Genomic DNA, 22602 nt, shown 5'->3' on the forward strand with positions numbered 1-22602 from the left:
CTAGTTGCTGCCTTGCTTCGATGCATTCATAACTCTTAATTCCATTGATAAATTCTTAGTTTCTGATTGATTATGTTACTCATGGAAGGTCTAGGCGCAGCATGGAATGTTGCTAATGTGACAAAAGGATCAACTGGGGTGATATTTGGTCTCGGAACTGTTGGCCTTTCTGTAAGTGCAGCGAACAACTTTGTCTGTCTTAACTTTTCAGTTCTCAATTGATTACTAATTATCATTTCCAAACTACAAGATAATTTATGAATTCTCCTTTAATTAGGTTGCACAAGGCGCAAAACTAAGGGGAGCATCTCGAATAATTGGCGTGGATAAGAATCCACATAAGTGTGAAAATAGTGCCAAAATCAGTCCTGAAATCGATCTGAATATTGTTTTTTCACCTAGCACAATCCTTGGTTCATTATTTGTTATTGTGTTTATTGTTGCCGCAGCAAAAGCTTTTGGATTTACAGAAGTTGTTGACCCGAGTTCCTACCAAGAACCTATTACTCAAGTTACTATTCCTTTTTCAGTTATACCATCTGACAAGGGCTACTTATTACAAGTATCCAAAGCAAAAGTTTTCATTCCAGTGGCTAAATGGTGATTTATTTTCAAAATTGTAGACAGGGGTATTGCCTCCGTTTGTACCTTTTGCGCAAGCATTTGCAGCTGTACTCACAGCTGTTCTTACTGGTTCTCTCTATTATGTGGCTGCCTCGCCCAAAGGTCCTGTTCTTATTACCCTTCAACATGTTTTCCCTTTGTACTGACTTATTTTGTTTTTAAGCTTGCTTAACGATCTCTTGCTTATTTGTTTACTTCTTTCAGATCCCACTTATGTTGTGGCACCTATTTTGCAATCTCGCTCGGGCCGTCAAGATTTGAAAAAGCTATTTGAAGGTTCAATTACTTATCCCTGCAGCAAAGCATTAGATTCAGTTCATAGATTCATAGATTGAACAAAGTTTCATTTGGTTCAGAAAGTGGTGGAATAAAGTCATAAACTTATAAAGTTTCTCTATGATATAATATCTACTAGTCATTGATTAAGCAGTTTCTACATATTATATTTGTTTCATGAGTCTGATTGCATTGCCTGCTTTCGGTTTGCAGCATGGTATGAGAAGCGCCAAATGAAAAAGATATATTCCCCTCTTCTTGAAGGACTTCTTGCCCTCTACTTGGGTTTTGAATGGATTCAAGTAATCTTCTTAGCTTTACATTTTATATAATCTTTTGAAAATATTTTTCTGTTTTGTGTAAGATTTTCAAGGATAAACTAATTGGCAATGGTTATGTGACAGACAAATAACATTCTAGCTCCCATTATCACGCATGGCATATACTCAACGGTTATATTGGGACATGGCCTTTGGAAAATTCATGACCACCGGCGTAGACTACGGCAAAGAATCCAACAGCTCAAATCAGAAGAAAGATATTCCAAGTAGATTTTGAAATACCATCCATGGCTGACACAGCTTGATGAAAAATTGTATATGTATTAGAGTTGTTAATCTTGTAAAGGAAAGTTGTATAATTATGTTAGTTGAGATCTCTTACATACAGAATAAGCAAGTTCTGATTAAAAAATTTTCCAGTTATGAATGTTTTCCAATAAAATGGGGGAAAATGTTTGGTGAAACAAATAGCACATTTACTGTTCCATTTAAATTATCCATGGAACGTTTTATTTGAACCACTAGCTATCATGGGGTGAATAATTCACCATGTGACGTAGTGGGGTAGTATATATCCTTTACGGCTTTACCCCAATGTTGACTATGCTAAATAAGAGACAAAAAAAGACATACAAGTTAGGTGCTAGTTAAAGTCAAGTTGTAAACGCAAAAGAAAGTAGGTAAATAGATAAGCATCTAAACAATGTTACATAAGATTCTTCATAAAGAAAAGGAATTTATTTTGAGTAGATAAAACTGAAAATTTTAATTAAACATTTTTTCACATGGAGCGTTATATATCACCCAAAAAGGAAAAGAAAATATATATTAATAATAGTATAAAACAACATATAACTTAGATAATAGTGTACTAAGTCAACTATTTTCGTAAGACTAGTGTAGAAATCAATACCACCAAACTTCTACTTCATACATACAATGAATACAGAGTCACTTAAGGTCTTCCTTCAGCTTTAGCAGCAATGACATATTCATAGGCCGTGAAATGCTAGAATGAAGTTCAACTCGTAGTCTCAATCTTCCTCTAACTGAGCGATGATGCTTGCAAAAACTCGATACCCTTAAGACATATCCGTAAAAAGGCAGTACTCATTCTGGGCATGGTATGTAGCCATTAGACCTAATAGTAACATGAAACGCAAGTGAGTAACTTGTTTCTTCTCTACATCAAGATTCAACGTGTATAAATTTGTTCTTAGGAAGGCCATACCATATCCAGCAGTTTGGACATCAAAACCTTCATCCTGCGGTAGATAAAATAAGAGTTCAAGTAAGGGATCTGAGTGCTAACTGCCTACAACTAGGAAAGATTTTTAATTTTCACCGAGCAACGAGAATGTATTATCACCTGTAGCTCCCGAATGAGTGGCAAACTTCCAGTAATTGAGTAAGCCTTCATGATGAGCGGATAATTTATACGCTTTTTGGTATTGTTTTTAAGTAGTTTTTAGTATGATTTAGTTAGTTTTTAGTATATTTTTATTAGTTTTTAAATAAAAATTACATTTCTAGACTTTACTATGAGTTCGTGTATTTTTTTGTGATTTCAGGTAATTTCTGGCTGAAATTGAGGGACTTGAGCAAAAATCTGATTCAGAGGCTGAAGAAGGACTACAGATGCTGTTGGATTCTGACCTCCCTGCACTCAAAATAAATTTTCTGGAGCTACAGAAACCCAATTGGCGCGCTCTCAATTGCGTTAGAAAGTAGACATCCAGGGCTTTCCATCAATATATAATAGTCCATACTTTGGCCGAGTTTAGATGACGCAAACTGGCATTCAAACGCCAACTTCCTGCCCTATTCTAGAGTTAAACGCCAGAAACAAGCTACAACCTGGCGTTTAACTCCAAAAAGAGTCTCTACACATGAAACCTCAATGCTCAGCCCAAGCACACACCAAGTGGGCCTGGAAGTGGATTTCTGCATCATTTACTTATCTCTGTAAACCATAGTAACTAGTTTAGTATAAATAGGGCTTTTTACTATTGTATTCAGGGTCTTTTGGACGATCTTTGGAACATTTTTCCTTAGACTTGGGGGCTGGCCATTCGGCCATACCTGAACCATCATCACTTATGTATTTTCAATGGTAGAGTTTCTACACACCATAGATTAAGGTGTGGAGCTCTGCTGTTCCTCATGAATTAATGTAAAGTACTATTATTTTCTTATTCAATTCAAGCTTATTCCTATTCTAAGATATTCGCTTGCACTTCAACATGATGAATATGATGATCCGTGACACTCATCACTATTCTCAACCTATGAACGCGTGCCTGACAACCACTTTCGTTCTACTTTGGATTGAGCGTTTATCTCTTAGCCTCCATTCCAAAAGATTAGAGTCTTCGTGGTATAAGCTAGAATTATTGGCAGCCATTCTTGAGATCCGGAAAGTATAAACCTTGTCTGTGGTATTCCGAGTAGGATCTGGGAAGGGATGACTTTGACGAGCTTCAAACTCGCGAGTGTTGGGCGTAGTGACAGATGCAAAAGGATCACTGGATCCTATTCCAACATGATCGGGAACCGACAGATGATTAGTCGTGCAGTGACAGCGCATTTGGACCATTTTCACTGAGAGGATGGGAAGTAGCCATTGACAACGGTGATGCCCAACATACAGCTTGCCATGGAAAGGAGTAGGGATGATTGGATGAAGGCAATAGGAAAGCAGGGATTCAGAAGGAACAAAGCATCTCCATATGCTTATCTGAAATTCTCACTAATGAATTACATAAGTATCTCTATCTTATTTTCTGTTATTTATATTTTAATTATCAAAATCCCATAACCATTTGAATCTGCTTGACTGAGATTTACAAGGTGACTGTAGCTTGCTTCAAGCCGACAATCTCCGTAGGATCGACCCTTACTCACGTAAGGTTTATTACTTGGACGACCCAGTGCACTTGCTGGTTAGTTGTATCAGAGTTGTAAAAAAGAATTTGAGATTATAAACATGCGTACCAAGTTTTTGGCGCCGTTGCTAGAGATCACAATTTCGTGCACCAAGTTTTTGGCGCCGTTGCCGGGGATCACAATTTTGTGCACCAAGTTTTTGGCGCCGTTGCCGGGGATTGTTCGAGTTTGGACAACTGACGGTTCATCTTGTTGCTCAGATTAGGTAATTTTATTTTAATTTTAAGCTTTTTGTTTTTATTTTTATTTTCGAAAAAAAAATTTCAAAAAAAATAATAAATTATTCTATGACTTCAGAATTTTTAAGAATGAATTCTAGAGTTTCATGATGATATGTTGAAGTCTGGCTGGCTGTGAAGCCATGTCTAATTATTTGGACCAAGGTTTCAACTCATCATCACAAGAGCTTTTTTATTCTCATCAATTCAGCTGTTGTATGCCTGATTTGTATGCTAAAGCTTGGCTGGCCATTGGCCATGTCTAGTGTTTTGGCCCGGAGCTTTCACTAAAAGCTTGGCTGGCTAGTAAACCGTGTCTAATTCCTGGACTGGAGCTTTAGACTAACATTGCATGATTCCTGGAATTCTCATTAAAAATTTTGAAATCCTTATTTTTCTTTTTCCAATTAATTTTCGGAAAAATACAAAAAAAAATTTAATAAAATCATAAAAACCAAAAAAATTTTATGTTTATTGTTTGAGTCTAGTGTCAAATTGTAAGTTTGGGTCAATTGCATCTTTGTCACTTTTTCTTTGAATTTTCGAATACCCATGCATGATGTTCTTCATGATCTTCAAGTTGTTCTTGATGATTGTCTTTATTTGATCTTTGAATTTTCATGTTTTGTGTCTTTTCTTGTTTTTCATATGCATTTTCAATTTGTTAGTGTCTAAACATTGAAAATCTCTAAGTTTGGTGTCTTGCATGTGTGTCTTTTCTTAAAAAAAATTTCCAAAAAATAAGTTCTTGATGTTCATCTTGATCTTCAAAGTGTTCTTGGTGTTCATCTTGACATTCAAAGTGTTCTTGCATGCATTGTGTGTTTTGATTCATGATTTTCATGTTTTGAGTCTTTTCATTGTTTTTTTCTTTCATCATTAAAAATTTAAAAATAAAAAAATAATATATTTCCCTTTTTCTTCTCATAAAATTCGAATATTTGAGTTGACTTTTTCAAAAAATTTTAAACTCTAGTTGTTTCTTATGAGTCAAATCAAATTTTTAATTTAAAAATCTTATCTTTTCAAAACCTTTTCAAAAATCAAATCTTTCTCATTTTCTTATATTTTCGAAAACTTTTAAAAATGATTTTCAAAATCCTTTTTTCTTAATTTCATTTCATAATTTCAAATTCTTTACTAACAATTAATGTGATTGATTCAAAAATTTTAAAGTTTGTTACTTGCCTATTAAGATTTTGTTCAATCTTTAAATTTTAGAATCATATCTTTTAGTTTCTTGTTAGTCAAGTAATCAACTTCAATTTTCAAAATCAAATCTTTTTAAATTTCTTTTTCAAATCTTTTTCAAAATGATTTTCAATCATAAATTTCAATCATATCTTTTTCAAAACTTAATTTTAAAATCTTTTCTAACTTCTCATCTTTTCAAAATTGATTTTCAAAATCTTTTTCAATTAACCACTTAACTTTTTGTTTGATTTTTAAAAATCCTTATCATTTTCAAAACCACCTAACTACTTTTCTCTCTCTTATTTTCGAAAATTACTAACCTTTTTTTTTCAAAAAATTTCTTTTCATTAACTAATTGTTTTAAATTTCAATTTAATTTTATTTTTCTCCTTAATTTTTGAATTCTAATTAACATTTAAAATAAAAACAAAACTATTTTTAGTTTATTTTAATTAATTTTCAAATTCTTCCCCCTCTCATCTCTTTCTATTTATTTATTTATCTACTAACACTTCTCTCATAATTCGAACCCCATCTTCTTCTCTGTGTTCGAGTTTGTCTCTTCTCCTTCTTCTATTCTTTTCTTTTTATACTCACATAAGAAATCTCTATACTGTGACATAGAGAATTTCATATTTTCTTTTCTGTTCTCTTCTTTTTCATATGAGCAGGAACAAGGATAAGAATATTCTTGTTGAAGCTGATCTTGAACCTGAAAGGACTCTGAAGAGGAAGCTAAGGGAAGCTAAGGCACAACTCTCTGGAGAGAACCTGACAGAGATTTTCAAAAAAGAGGAAGACATGGCCGAACCTAATAACAATGGTGGAGATGCAAGGAAGATGCTTGGTGACTTTATTGCACCCTCTTCCAACTTCTATGGAAGAAGCCTCTCAATTTCTGCAATTTGATCAAATAACTTTGAGCTTAAGCCTCAATTGGTTTCTCTAATGCAGCAAAATTGCAAGTTTCATGGACTTCCAATGGAAGATCCTCATCAATTTTTAGCTGAATTCTTGCAAATCTGTGACACTGTCAAGACCAATGGAGTTGATCCCGAGGTCTACAGGCTTATGCTTTTCCCTTTTGTTGTAAGAGACAAAGCTAGAACATGGTTGGATTCACAACCTAAGGATAGCCTGAACTCTTGAGATAAGCTGGTCAGTGCTTTCCTGGCCAAATTCTTTCCACCTCAAAAGATGAGCAAGCTCAGAGTGGAAATCCAAACCTTCAGACAGAAGGAAGGAGAATCCCTCTATGAAGCTTGGGAAAGATACAAGCAACTGATCAAAAGGTGTCCTACTGACATGCTTCCAGAGTGGAGCATCATAAGTATATTCTATGATGGTCTGTCTGAGTTGTCAAAAATATCATTGGACCATTCTGCAGGAGGATCTCTTCACGTGAAAACCCCTGTAGAAGCTCAGAAACTCATTGAAATGGTTACAAATAACCAGTTCATGTAAACCTCTGAGAGGAATCCTGTGAACAATGGGACGCCCCAGAAGAAGGGAGTTCTTGAAATTGGTACTCTGAATGCCATATTGGCTCAGAACAAAATATTGACTCAGCAAGTCAATATGATTTCTCAGAGTCTGAATGGATTGCAAGCTGCATCCAATAGTACTAAAGAATCATCTTCTGAAGAAGAAGCTTATGATCCTGAGAACCCTGCAATAGCAGAGGTGAATTATATGGGAGAACCCTATGGAAACACCTATAATTCTTCATGGAGAAATCATCCAAATTTCTCATGGAAAGACCAACAGAAGCCTCAACAAGGCTTCAATAATAATGGTGGAAGAAATAGGTTTAGCAATAGCAAGCCTTTTCCATCATCTTCTCAGCAACAGACAGAGAATTCTGAACAGAGCCATTCTGGCCTGGCAACCATAGTCTCTGATCTATCCAAGACCACTCTAAGTTTCATGAATGAAACAAGGTCCTCCATTAGAAATTTGGAGGCACAGGTGGGTCAGCTGAGTAAGAAGATTACTGAAACTCCTCCCAGTACTCTCCCAAGCAATACAGAAGAAAATCCCAAGAGAGAGTGCAAGGCCATAACCATGACTAACATGGCTGAACCTGGAGAGAGTGAGGAGGACGTGAATCCCAGTGAGAAAAGCCTCATGGGACGTCCTCTGGACAGAAAGGAGTTCCCGTTTGAGGAACCAAAGGAATCTGAGGCTCATACATAGACCATAGGGATTCCATTGAACTTCTTTCTGCCATTCATGAGCTCTGATGAATATTCTTCCTCTGAAGAGGATGAATACATCACTGAAGAGCAAGTTGCTAAGTATCTAGGAGCAATCATGAAGCTGAATGCCAAGTTGTTTGGTAATGAGACTTGGGAGGATGAACCCCCTTGTTCACCAATGAACTGAATGCATTAAAGAGGCAGACATTACCTCAGAAGAAACCTGATCCCGGAAAATTCTTCATACCTTGTACCATAGGCGCCATGACCTTTGAGAAGGCTCTGTGCGACCTGGGGTCAGGGATAAACCTCATGCCACTTTTTATAATGAAGAAACTGGGAATCTTTGAGGTACAAGTTGCAAGAATCTCACTAGAGATGGCAAACAAATCAATGAAACATGCTTATGGGCTAGTTGAGGACGTGCTTGTGAAAGTTGAAGGCCTCTACATCCCTGCTGATTTCATAATCTTAGACACTGGGAAGGATGAGGTTGAATCCATCATCCTTGGCAGACCCTTTCTAGCCACAACAAAAGCTGTGATTGATGTTGACAGAGGAGAGTTGGTCCTTCAGTTGAATAAAGACTACCTTGTATTTAAGACTCAAGGTTCTCCTTCTATAACCATGGAGAGGAAGCATGAAAAGCTTCTCTCAATACAGAGTCAAACAGAACCCCCACATTCAAACTCTAAGTTTGGTTTTGGGAGACCACAACCAAACTCTAAGTTTGGTGTTGGGAGGCCTCAACCTTGCTCTGATTATCTGTGAGGCTCCATGAGAGCTCACTGTCAAGCTATTGACATTAAAGAAGCGCTTGTTGGGAGGCAACCCAATGTTATATATATATTCTATTGTTATTTTATGATTTCTTTAGGTTGATGATCATGTGAAGTCACAAAAACAACTGAAAAATAAAAAACAGAATGAAAAATAGCATTAAAAATAGCTCACCCTGGAGGAAGAGCTTACTGGTGTTTAAACGCCAGTAAGAAGCATCAAACTGGCGTTTAACGCCAAAAACAAGCACCAGACTGGCGTTTAACACCAGAACAGAGCATGTAATTGGCGTTTAACGCCAAGAATGGGAGAAAAGCTGGCGTTAAACACCAGAAACAAGCAGCAACCTGGCGTTTAACGCCAGAAGTGCACACCAAAGGCGTTTTGCACGCCTAAATGGAGCAGGGATGTTAAGTCCTTGACCCCTCAGGATCTGTGGACCCCACAGGATCCCCACCTACCCCACCTCTTCTTCTCTCCTATTCACACCCTTTCATAACACTCATTCCCAAATACCCTTCACCAATCACCTCCATATCTCTTCCCCAAATACTCTTCACCACTCAAATCAATCCCCTTTTCTCCAAAAACCCCACCTACCTCCAAATTCAAAAATCATTTCCCTCCCAAACCCAACCCTAATACAGGAAACCTAACCCTCCCCCCACCCCTATATAAACCCATCAACACTACCTCATTTTCACACATTACAACTACTACTTCTACCCCTTGGCCGAACCACAAATCCCCCTCCATCTCCTTTATTTTCTTCTTCTTCTACTACTTTCTTTCTTCTTTTGCTCGAGGACGAGCAAACATTTTAAGTTTGGTGTGGTAAAAGCGTTGCTTTTTGTTTTTCCATAACCATTAATGGCACCTAAGGCCAGAGAAACCTCAAGAAAGAGGAAAGGGAAGCCAATTGCTTCCACCTCTGAGTCATGGGAGATGGAGAGATTCATCTCAAAGGTCCATCAAGACCACTTCTATGAAGTTGTGGCCAAGAAAAAGGTGATCCCTGAGGTCCCTTTTAAGCTCAAAAAGGACGAATATCTGGAGATCCGACAAGAGATTAGAAGAAGAGGATGGAAAGTACTCTACAATCCTATTCAACAAGTCAGAATCTTAATGGTTCAAGAGTTCTATGCAAACACATGGATCACTAGGAACCATGATCAAAGTATGAACCCGAATCCAAAGAATTGGCTTACAATGGTTCGGGGGAAATACTTAGATTTCAGTCCAGAAAATGTAAGGTTGGCGTTCAACTTGCCAATGATGCAAGAAAATGCACACCCCTACACTAGAAGGGTCAACTTTGATCAAAGGTTGGACCAAGTCCTCATGGATATATGTGTGGAAGGAGCTCAATGGGAAGTTGACTCAAGAGGCAAGCCGGTTCAATTGAGAAGACCGGACCTTAAGCCTGTAGCTAGAGGATGGTTGGAGTTCATCCAACGCTCTATCATTCCTACTAGCAACCGATCCGAAGTAACTGTGGATTGGGCCATCATGATCCATAGTATCATGATTGGGGAGGAAGTGAAAGTTCATGAGATTATACCTCAAGAACTCTACAAGGTGGCTGACAAGTCCTCCACTTTGGCAAGGTTAGCCTTTCCTCACCTCATTTGCCATATCTGCAATTCGGATGGGATTGACATAGAGGGAGATATCCTCATTGATGAGGACAAGCCCATCACTAATAAAAGGATGGAGCAAACAAGAGAGCCCACTCATGGACCTCAACAAGAGCATGATGAAATTCCTCATCATGAAATTCCTGAGATGCCTCAAGGGATGCACTTTCCTCCACAAAACTATTGGAAGAAAATCAACACCTCCCTAGGAGAATTAAGTTCCAACATGGGACAACTAAGGATGGAGCACCAAGAGCACTCCATCATTCTCCATGAGATCAGAGAAGATCAAAGAGCTATGAGGGAGGAGCAAAAAAGGCAAGGAAGAGACACAGAGAAGCTCAAGAACACTATTGGTTCTTCAAGAGGAAGAAGACGCCACCCTCACTAAGGTAGACCCGTTCCTTAATCTCCTTGTCTAGTTAATTTTTTTTTTGTTTTCGTTCTCTATGCTTTATTTTTATTTATGTTTGTGTCTTATTACATGATCATTAGGGTCTAGTATCCATGCCTTAAAGCTATGAATATCCTATGAATCCATCACCTCTCTTAAATGAAAGATGTTTTAATTACGAAAGAAAAATAAGTACATGAATTTTGAATTCATCCTTGAAATTAGTTTGATTATTTTGATGTGGTGGCAATACTTTTTGTTTTCTGAATGAATGCTTGAACAGTGCATATGTCTTTTGAATTTGTAGTTTATGAATGTTAAAATTGTTGGCTCTTGAAAGAATGATGAAAAAGAGAAATGTTATTGATAATCTGAAAAATTATAAAATTGATTCTTGAAGCAAGAAAAAACAGTGAATACAAAAGCTTGCAGAAAAAAATGGCGAAAAAAAAAGAGAGAAAGAAAAAGAAAAGTAAGTAGAAAAAGCCAATAACTCTTTAAACCAAAAGGCAAGGGAAAAAAAAGGATCCAAGGCTTTGAGCATCAGTGGATAGGAGGGCCCAAAGGAATAAAATCCTGGCCTAAGTGGCTAAACCAAGTTGTCCCTAACCATGTGCTTGTGGCGTGAAGGTGTCAAGCCAAAAGCTTGAGACTGAGCGGTTAAAGTCATGATCCAAAGTAAAAAAAAAAAAGAGTGTGTTTAAGAACTCTGGACACCTCTAACTGGGGACTCTAGCAAAGCTGAGTCACAATCTGGAAAAGGTTCACCCAATTATGTGTCTGTGGCATTTATGTATCCGGTGATAATACTGGAAAACAAAGTGCTTAGGGCCACGACCAAGACTCATAAAGTAGCTGTGTTCAAGAATCAACATACTGAACTAGGAGAATCAATAACACTATCTGAATTCTGAGTTCCTATAGATGCCAATCATTCTAAACTTCAAAGGATAAAGTGAGATGCCAAAACTGTTCAGAGGCAAAAAGCTACTAGTCCCGCTCATCTAATTGGAGCTAAGTTTCATTGATATTTTGAAATTTAATAGTATATTCTCTTCTTTTTATCCTATTTAATTTTCAGTTGCTTGGGGACAAGCAACAATTTAAGTTTGGTGTTGTGATGAGCGGATAATTTATACGCTTTTTGGCATTGTTTTTAAGTAGTTTTTAGTATGATTTAGTTAGTTTTTAGTATATTTTTATTAGTTTTTAAATAAAAATCACATTTCTGGACTTTACTATGAGTTTGTGTGTTTTTCTGTGATTTCAGGTAATTTCTAGCTGAAATTGAGGGACTTGAGCAAAAATCTGATTCAAAGGCTGAAGAAAGACTGTAGATGTTGTTGGATTCTGACCTCCCTGCACTCGAAATGGATTTTCTGGAGCTACAGAAATCCAATTGGCGTGCTCTCAATTGCGTTGGAAAGTAGACATCCAGGACTTTCTTGAAATATATAATAGTCTATACTTTACCCGAGTTTATATAACGCAAACTGGCGTTCAAACACCAATTTCCTGCCCTATTCTGGAGTTAAACGCCAGAAACAGGCTACAACCTGGCGTTTAACTCCAAAAAGAGTCTCTACACATGAAAGCTCAATGCTCAGCCCAAGCACACACCAAGTGGGCCCGAAAGTGGATTTCTGCATCATTTACTTATCTCTGTAAACCCTAGTAACTAGTTTAGTATAAATAGGACTTTTTACTATTGTATTCAGGGTCTTTTGGACGATCTTTGGAACATTTTTCCTTAGACTTGGGGGCTGGCCATTCGGCCATGCCTGGACCATCATCACTTATGTATTTTCAACGGTAGAGTTTCTACACACCATAGATTAAGGTGTGGAGCTCTGCTGTTCCTCATGAATTAATGCAAAGTACTATTGTTTTCTTATTCAATTCAAGCTTATTCCTATTCTAAGATATTCGCTTGCACTTCAACATGATGAATATGATGATCCATGACACTCATCACTATTCTCAACCTATGAACGCGTGCCTGACAACCACTTCTGTTCTACTTTGGATTGAGCGTTTATCTCTTAGCCTCCATTCCGAAAGATCGGAGTCTTCGTGGTATAAGCTAGAATTATTGGTAGCCATTCTTGAGATCCGAAAAATCTAAACCTTGTCTGTGGTATTCCGAGTAGGATCTGGGAAGGGATGACTATGACGAGCTTCAAACTCGCGAGTGTTGGGCGTAGTGACAGACGCAAAAGGATTTTGGTGTCGTTGCTAGAGATCACAATTTCGTGCACCACTTCACATGCCCAACTACTTCTTTAGTTGCTTTGCACAAAACATGGTAGCCTCTGGAATTAAGATCACAAGCTACTCCAGAATTTGCCTCATCAAAAGTTAGAGTAAGGCTGTAGAAGAATGCAAAAGAAGCCTTAATAGCTACACATACGTGAAAATTAAAAATCAAGGGATCCAAACCTTAATAGCTAAATATAGTGGAGGATAAATAAGTCAAACCTTCCCCTTAAGTCATCATCAGGCAAGACATATTTTGAAACAGGACCCCGTGTTTCTAGCTTATGTATGTTGAGATTAATGTTATCCACATATTCTTGCAGCTTTGTTAGTACATCCTTCACACTGAACAAAGTATTAGACCACAGGATATGCTTGAAAAATCATTGAAATCTCTTATTCTCACATGTTTTTTTCTACCTTTACGGAATTACTTTGCAAATGAAATATACTAGTAAAATGAAGAATAAAAAATTGGATCCAAAGTTCCAAAAAGAGCACAACTTTGGCCATATTATAAGATGTTACTTACTTGTAAAATGGGGTTAACCTGCAACACACAAAATAAAAACATCACTAATGCCATATCAAAACCATTCCTAAAAGAAAAATCTAGATTGATTGTAATTTCCTAGAGCATAAACCTGACATCTCCTGAAATAGTACATTCCCCTGGAATTTGGTTGATTCCACCTCCAGGATCTATGGTAGAAAATATAATCATGAATATTGAAGATCTTATATTAAAAAAGAAGTACTAAAGTAATAATTTGAGCCCACAAACTTACAGCTCCATTGGGTTGGTTTCATGGTTGATGCGGTTGCAAACCCATAGATCTGTTCCTGTGGATGTGGTGGAAAGTCTTCATAAAATCATGACTGGATTTCCTTTAGAGCATCCATGGATAGCTCCAGAGGATTTATAGCCTGCAAGAAACCAAATATGAAATAATAGACAAGTTAACAACTCAGTACTTACAATATTATAAAGCTTAAGAGTCGAAGTCATAGAAAACATTAAAATTATAAAAAAATGTATTGATTGGTCAATACTTGGTCAAGTTTCCACGTAGCAGGGGTAAGGCCTAAAGACAAAAGCAACTACAGAATTGGTTATAATCTACTTTGATAGTCACAGAACCAAGACAAGCTTTTTTCTTCTCTCTTGTTTTGTCATCAAGAATACAGTTTAGTAGAGAAGGAGTAAAATTGGAATAATTATGTTTACTTACACACACATACCACATCTCTCACAAAATCAAGAATTAGAACTTCATTATTGACTTATTAATATTATATATCATACTCATCAAATAAAAAAACCAAAATAAAAATAATAGTAGTAGAAAATGCCATAGCCGAGCGAAATGTTAAAGGTAGTACTATATGAATGAAGAGCATACTTTATGAGCTAACCCACTGTGAAAGAGTTTTCCGGTGACATGAAGTTTCCAAGGTATCATTCCACCACACCCTTTTGCTTGTAGTACCCCTTCTCTGCCAAGGCCTTGCTCATAACCTTAACAATGATTCCCTCACGCAACCAATAGTTCTTCCTGTTGATTTTCTCCTTTTTCTTCTCCTCTTCCCTTATTAATTCTTCCAAGGTTGACTTTCCTCCACCGCCACTCTCTTTTCTCTTCAAACTATTTTCCGGATTTTTTTCCTTGTATTTATCTTCCTCATCCTCATCAAACACAGCCTTCTTCGATGAATTATCAGAATCATTAATAATGGAGTAATTCACAGTAAAAACAGTAAGATTCACAGATTAATTAACACTTATTCAACAATTATTTAACCTATAACAAGTTCACAAGTTAACTAACAACAATTATTCAATAATTGTTATAAAAAAAATACCTAGAAGCTAGAAGCCCTAAAACAGAGTAGAGCAGATCCTGAGCAAGAGGGGGACAAGGGCACGACCGAAGGGATGACAGGTGGAATAGAGATAGCGCCGGTGACTATGGAACAGAGATGCACGACGGAAAAAAAAGGCAAGCCCCGCGACGATGGAACTGAGCTGTGCGACGGTGCTTTCAAAGCTGAAACGATAGCTGCACGATGGTGGAACAGAGCTGCACAATAACGACGGTGGCTTTGAAGCTCATTTCGGCGACGGCGGCGGGAGATGGACGGAGGTGAGGGAGTGAGATTGATGACGGAGAGAGGAAGGAGGAGCTCGAGGGTGATGGGAGGGATGGGTTCGTGTTTAGCCATTGTGTGGAGCTAAGGTTGCTGGGTTGGGTAATTGGCTAGGGCATCCCAGCAAAACGATGGTGTCTTGCGTGCGACACACAGTGAGACAGATGAGAGAGATCGAGTAGCAGAGAGAGAGGATAGGAAGAGGAGAGAAGAAGATGAAGAAGACTGAAACCTTCAGAGGCGTGAACGAGAAGGTTTCTGAACCCAGATGAAGAACAATTTTGGTTTTTTATTTTTTTAATATGTTTAACACAGATGAAGAACAATTTTGATTTTTTGTTTTTTTAATGTGTTTTTGTTTTGTTGTTTCAATTATTTGAAACTATAAAATTAGGATTAATTGAATTCTAAAATTTGATTAATTTAAAAGGGTATTTTTGTCTAATCAAATAAAAGAAGGATGTTTAAGTCTTTTTATAAAATTAAATAAATAATTTTTTTATTTTTATTTAATTAAAAGGGTGTTTTAGTAAAAGTGGTGATATACTATATATTTAAAAAAAAAATGCTAACATGGAAAATAAATTCCACATATCTTATTGTTATTTGTCTATATTTTAAACGTGTCAGTACGTATGAATTTATCATCGTACCGTAGCAAACATCTTTCAAAAATGCATAGTTGGAGTTAGCATAAATTTATATTTCATTGACTACAAATTAAAAAAAAATAGCATCTACTTAATATACTAAAACTGGATTTTCCCCCAACTAAGGAAGGTGAGGTGTCGATCTCTCGTGACTCCGTTTTCCCTCCAAAATGAACTTTCTTATTCTCTATTCTAAATTATTTTATAAAAAATATCTTTATTATAATTATATCAAATCAATATTTAATGCATTATTAAACTACTTATCAATTATCAATTGAAAATACTTTTAATCATTTTAATAATAATAATAGTAATAATAATAATAATAATAATAATAATAATAATAATAATAATAATAATAATAATAATAATAATAATAATAATATATGATAATGATATGATAATTGCACCGGTCGTAGTAATCATGATAAGAATATTTGAATCTAATTATAAAATGATCAAATTTTATGATATTAATAACGCACATTAATTTTAAATATTTTTAGTCATTTTAATTATATTAATTTTAAAAATATTAATATAATTCTAATTCTTATTTATTATCCAATAATAATAATAATAATAACTTGAAAAATTCGTATATAAACTATTTCAATTACCCGTGTATTATTATTAAAATTCTATATGTTCCTAAATATAAGTCTTGAAAAACACGACATGGCACGGGCTATTGGTGTAGAGTTGTTTAGGTTTGTTTAGGAAGATATAATAGATTTATATTTCTAAATTTCAAGACATATATTTCTATTTCAATTTGTGTATATCAGGTATAATATTCTTAGTCATTGTCCGGGTTTTCTCTGATTATGATAGAAGATAACGATTCTAATCATATTATGAAAAATTATATAATTTTAACAAAATTAATATATGATGTGTAATTATTGGGTAGCTTTTACAACAATTCTTTTTCTTCCTATGAGGCGTCGTCGCAAGAAGGCAACTGTCGTGGACACAAACCACCACACACTCTTCAACTTTCGTGCTCATCATTTAGAGCAATATATGATATGTTATCCATGAAATATTTATAGACCATGGTGTTATCATGTATGCATAAATAAAAAAAAAATTCTGTAATTAAGCTTAAGTTATTTACCTGTTTGTAAAATAAAAAAATAAAAAAGAAACTCTCACACTCAATTTATTTTATTGTAGTCTTTTATCTCTTTTATTTCTTTTTATTTTCTTCTTATTCATTTTATTTTCTTTTTGAATATCATATAATTTATTATAATTTATACCAATTAATTAATTATAATTCATTATATCAGTTAGTTTAATTCATTAATTTATAATATGCATGATAAAATAGATTATTTGTTACTTATATATTTATTCTTTTAAAATCTAAATCTGAATAATTATATTTTTAGTTTTAGTTATAAACAAAATATTATTAATAATAAATAATAATTAACCACTCATACTTTTAATTAAAGTGTTTGGATGATTTTTATATTTATTAATATTAATTGTTGATTATTTTTTGTTAATAAATTGTATTATAATTTTATATTAGTTCATAATTGATTAATGATTAATATTCATGAAGATATGTTATTCTAAATTTTATATTTTACAAATATTTTATTTAAATGTATTTTAAACATAAAAATGTATTATTTTAATAATATCATACTTTTACTTTTTTTAATTATTCTAAATGAGTATTTTATCAACTACTAATTAAAGCCATCATTCCATTTACTTTTATTAATTTATTATCTAACTATTATATAAAATTAAAATTGTATTAATGAATTTAATATTAAAGTTAATTTGGCTTTTTATTTAGAGTGTTTTTCGATTTTTTAGTCTAATCAATAAATCAACCAAAACTATTCAATTATAAATAGTCACTTCTATCATATTTTATATTATTAACTAAATAAAATTACTAAAATTTAATAATACAATTCTATTTTATAATTTTATATTTAGTTCAATCCATCTAAGCTATATAATAATCATTTTAATTTTTATATTTTATAATGTAATACTACATACATTAATAATAAAATATTATATTAAATTTTCATATTTTAATATTAAATATAAAATTAATACGTACAAAAGTTTTTAAACTTTTAAATCAATACGAATAATTGTAAATAATACTTATTTATGGCATAAATAAATAAATACAGAATCTTAATTTTTGCATATAAAAATTTAGGAACATGTTATATGTACAAATGTAATTGCATAATATTATTTTTTTTTAATAGTGTAGACCAACAACTCTAATTTTATTTCACGGTCAAATTAAAAAAAAAAAGTCGTAATTTTAATGTTAGTCAGAAAAAACAACAAAATTAATCAAAAAAAATAGTTGACTTATATTATTCTATTAATTTATTTAATATATTAAATTACTTTTATTTATATTAAGATTAATTTTAAATATTTTAAAATAAAAAGTATAATTAATTATGATTTGCATCTTAAATTATGTTGAGTACATGATATTATATTGTGTTGCTAAAAGTAAAAATGAGATAACAAACATAATTTTATCTCTTAATTCAATATATTTATTTATATTTTATACTTTTTTTATGATTAATTTTGTACGGTGTTGATATATTAAATAAAAATACCTGTTATAATAACAAAAAATAAAATAAAAGTTCAATAAATAATTTTATATTCTTTATTTTTTTTCAGTTTTATTTTGGATTTTAATTTATTTCTAAAAGGTAGTAAAATTCTATTGATACTGAAATAACGTTGCAAAAAGGTCTATAGGGTAGAATAAATAAAATAATGTGATACCCACATTACAACATCCAAATGAAACAACCTAGGATCTAAAATGTTTATCTTTCTCTTTCTCACCGTCTATTATATTATCGATTCTATTATATAAAAGTCGATTTTTTACATTTAATGATAGAGTCAACGTAGCATATTTCTGAGAGTGTTTCTTAATTTATTTTGTTTAACTCATTAAATACAATTCATTATGATGCATTAATTATATCAACTAATTGATTTGATTAGATATTTAAGTATCACACACTTTAAAATTATGTATGTTGATTTGATTTTTATGATATATAAATTTAAGGAATAAATAAAAATAATTATTTTCTAATCTTCTATACATAAAAATGACAAAACAAAATTGTAAAAATAATCTTTTTCTCATTTTTGCTATTTTAATTTTATTTTCTTTACTTTTTTTATGTGTAATTTTATTTTACATTAACTTTATGTTTTTAATAACAAAATATACTCATATTAATTCTATCATATAATAATATATTTTTCTCCTATGTTAATCAAAGAATTTCAATAGTTATCAACTACATCTAATAGAATGACTGAGAAGTGAGAACTACGATAAGTTAAACCCAGGTTCAAAATGCTGAAACGAAGGAAAGAAAACAGTGGATATATGATTAGAGAAAATATATAATAACGAGAAATATACTAAAACTGTATGTTTCCTCCAACTAATAAAAGTGAGGTGTCAATTTCTCATAAATTCATTTTTCCTCTAAAATGAAATCACTATTTTCTCTTCTAAATTTATTTTAGAAAAATATCTTTATTATAATTATATTACAATTAACATTTAACGAATAATGCATGATTATACTAATTTAGGAAAATATCTTTATTATAATTATATAAAATCAATATTTAATACATTATCAACTAATAAAAGTGAAGTGTCAATTTCTCATGAATTCATTTTCCCTCCAAAATGAAAGCACTATTCTCTCTTCTAAATTTATTTTAGAAAAATATCTTTATTATAATTATATTACAATATTACAATTATATTACAAGTAGCATTTAATGAATAATGTATAATTATAGTAATTTAGAAAAATAAAATAAAGTCCAGTAATTTATCTTTCGACTGCACACGTATGTAGAATAACTTTTAAGAAGGAGTCACGTATTATACGGTCGATGATTGTAAAACTGTATACTAACATTGATATAATATTATTTCAGGTATATATTTTATAGGTATTAAAGAAAAGTGTTGAGTTATTTTTTAGTGGGTTTAAATTATTTATTGTTTATTAGAGAATTTTGTGCATTAGAATTCTCTAATAATTTATTATTTATTTTGAGCTGATTTTAATATGTTCTTACTTGACAGTAAAACAACATATACAAATTTATTGGTGAGTCTAAGTATTACTAGGTTATTTATGGTCACATTAAGTATATATGTTTGATTTATTAAAAAAAGTAAATTACTAAAACTAATTAATAACTATTTTAGAGTTAATATATTTAATATTAGATTAAGAAAAAATAAACAATACATAATATGTTATATTTTTATTAATCAAATTATTATAATTCAAATTAATCTTAATAAAAAAATTTAAAATTATAATTTTAATCTTAACAAAAGAATTTAAAATTATAATTTCAATCTTATCACGTGTATGGCACGAGCTATTAAACTTGTTATTCATAATAAGTTAGATTCTCAAATTAGGTGACTAAGAGATTTTTACGTTAGTAATTAAAAGGAAATATATGGACAGTGCATACCTTGAATATATGATTATATTAGAATTAAGATCAACAATAAAAATTCTATGTTTTTATTATTTTTAATTGTTCATGATGTCCATAAAATATAAATGATGAATAATAAAATAAAGGGTAGATTTTTAGATAAAATAATAATTGAAGGATTAATTAATAAATAATACTTCAAAAAAAATCTATTATATATTCTATTGTTTATTATATATCTTTAATTTTATAACCAAAATGTATCACATGTCACTTTTTTATTGTAATTGGAATCAAAATTTTTCCTTTAAATAAAATTAAGGAATTCTCCTCTCCTCCTTACTAATTTTACAACCAAAATATACCACATGTCACTCTCTCATTGTAATTGAAATTAAATTTTTCCCTCCAAAATTAAAGAATTCTTCCATTCTCCTTAGTCCTTACTAATTTTACAACCAAAATGTGTCACATGTCATTATTCCTTTATTGCAATTGAAATAAAATCTTTCCCTCCAAAATTAAAAAGTTTTCTCCTCCTCCCTCTTTCTTTCTCTATTTCTCTCATTTCTTCAACCACTCTATCTATTTTATATATGATTATCAATATCAATGACTAATTACTAATTTGACAATAAAAATGTACAACATGTCACTCTTTAATTGCAGTAAAATTAAAATTAAAATATTAAAATTGAAATTAAAATATACCTATATTATATATTATATATTATTATCTAATTTAATAATCAAATGTGTCACATGACACTCTCTTATTAAAATTGAGAGAAAATATTCTTTTTTTAAAATTAATAAATTTCCTTTCTAAATTCTCTCATCTACCTCTGTCTATTTTTCTATTTCTCTCTACTATTTTTACTCTATATATAATTTATATTTTAAGTTAGTAATTTGATAAATCAAATATATCATCCGATATTTTTTTACATTTAAAATAATTTTTTTTCTTCCAAAATTAACAAACTCTCACTCTCACTCTCATTCTTCATCTTTATCTTTTTCTGTCTTTTCTCTCATTCTCTATTTTTTCTATCTTTCTCTTCCACAGAAAACAAAATTTAACAAAATTATATAATTTAAATAAAAAATATTATTATTATTATATACATAATTTTTTAGTTTTTTATTTAGTTTTAAATTTTCATCGCTTATCTTTCTAATTTATATTTTTATTTCTCTTTTTTTAAATATTTATTACATGTAATTTAGAGAGAATACTAATATTATAATTAAAAGTTAGAATCAAGATTCAATTATTTTAAAAAAATTAATTTTGAGTTAATTTTATAACTATCAGTATAATTTTTTTATGCTAATATCTAATTATATTTTTATATATATAGAGAAAAAATATTATTTTTAAATAGAAAGTATAAAAATTAATTATTTCTATTTGTGCAATAGATTTAACAGTTAACACGTGATTAAATGTAAAAGTATACAAGTTAAATTGTTTTGAATTTTAGATAACGAATGTTAAAACTAATTATTAATAAAAAATTAGACTTTTTTATACAAAAATAATAACTAAAAATTTTATTATTTGTTTTTTATCTACAGATATCTTAGTTTTCTTAATCAGAGACTTTTGTTGACTTTTTTTTGTAAAAATAATTTGATTTTATAAATTTTTGTACTATATATGTATATTTTATACTGTCAAAATAAAGTGGACTGTAATTTTCAAAAATTTATATTCCCGTAGTTATTTAATAATTATTAAAATATTTAAAAATATATTTTATTATTAAAACTGTTTAATAGTCTAAATATTGTTAAACCATCTAACTTTTTGTTGACTAACAATAAGAGATTGTCTAGAGCTAAATAGATTATTTCTTCAGTAAATATGTGACCATTAAAAATTAATTATTATTTACATAATCCCTGATACTCTCGAGCAATATATTTTTTTTTTGTCTATCAAACTTAAGCCAGAGAACATGTTTTATTTATTTTGGATATAGGACCAAATTCGTTTCTGAAAGATTATTTATTTTTTAAATTAAATAAATTTTTTAAAAATTTTAAATTAATTGCATTAATTTTTTTTATTATTTTTTATTAACAGTGCTAAAATTTATTAATGTGGTACCTTAATTAATACTATAACAAATATATAGGAATATTAATTAACTATTAACATAATAAATTTATCAAATTATATTAAATTAAAATTTAATTGAAAAAAATTGAGGTATTAGAATTTCTCAATTTGAGATTAATTTGGTCTGATTTCATAAACTTATCATGTTAGCCGTCAATTAGAACTACTAAGTGTATATTGTGGTGTCATTTAATGTGTTATATCAATAAATTTTGAAGTCGTTAGCAACAAAAGTGACAAAAAGACTAAAGTGACTAATTTAAAATTTTTTATTAACAAATTTAATTAAAAAAATATTTCGAAGACTAATTTAAAGAATGAATGATGTTTAGAAGACTAATTTAACCATTTATT

At 31.4% G+C, this 22602-nt stretch overlaps 1 protein-coding gene, 2 long non-coding RNA genes and 1 other non-coding gene across 5 annotated transcripts; 1 reads left to right on the forward strand and 3 right to left on the reverse strand.

Moving 5' to 3' along the window:
* The first annotated feature begins 257 nt into the window (after positions 1 to 257).
* Positions 258 to 1649, forward strand: LOC112763367 (uncharacterized). The gene is made up of 5 exons (XM_025809057.3): positions 258 to 287; positions 624 to 726; positions 829 to 900; positions 1114 to 1202; positions 1305 to 1649. The coding sequence occupies exons 1-5, from the start codon at positions 258 to 260 to the stop codon at positions 1449 to 1451; spliced, it is 441 nt and encodes a 146-aa protein (XP_025664842.2). The 3' UTR covers positions 1452 to 1649.
* Positions 1650 to 2016: 367 nt separating this feature from the next.
* Positions 2017 to 2600, reverse strand: LOC140180808 (uncharacterized). The gene is made up of 3 exons (XR_011874782.1): positions 2551 to 2600; positions 2413 to 2446; positions 2017 to 2322 (listed from the first exon to the last, which is right to left on the reverse strand). It is a non-coding gene; the product is annotated as an uncharacterized lncRNA (long non-coding RNA).
* A 4142-nt stretch (positions 2601 to 6742) lies between these two features.
* On the reverse strand, positions 6743 to 6846 carry LOC112767560 (small nucleolar RNA R71). The gene has a single exon (XR_003185003.1). It is a non-coding gene; the product is annotated as a small nucleolar RNA R71 (small nucleolar RNA).
* Positions 6847 to 12808: 5962 nt separating this feature from the next.
* On the reverse strand, positions 12809 to 14274 carry LOC112765394 (uncharacterized). Of its 2 annotated transcripts, XR_011874784.1 has the most exons (4): positions 14208 to 14274; positions 13449 to 13731; positions 13027 to 13354; positions 12809 to 12917 (listed from the first exon to the last, which is right to left on the reverse strand). It is a non-coding gene; the product is annotated as an uncharacterized lncRNA (long non-coding RNA). The 2 variants fall into 2 exon arrangements; XR_011874783.1 differs by having other exon boundaries at positions 13027 to 13731.
* Positions 14275 to 22602: the final 8328 nt, after the last annotated feature.

The sequence above is a fragment of the Arachis hypogaea genome, chromosome 17 (assembly GCF_003086295.3).
Source record: "Arachis hypogaea cultivar Tifrunner chromosome 17, arahy.Tifrunner.gnm2.J5K5, whole genome shotgun sequence".
Taxonomy (NCBI): domain Eukaryota; kingdom Viridiplantae; phylum Streptophyta; class Magnoliopsida; order Fabales; family Fabaceae; genus Arachis; species Arachis hypogaea.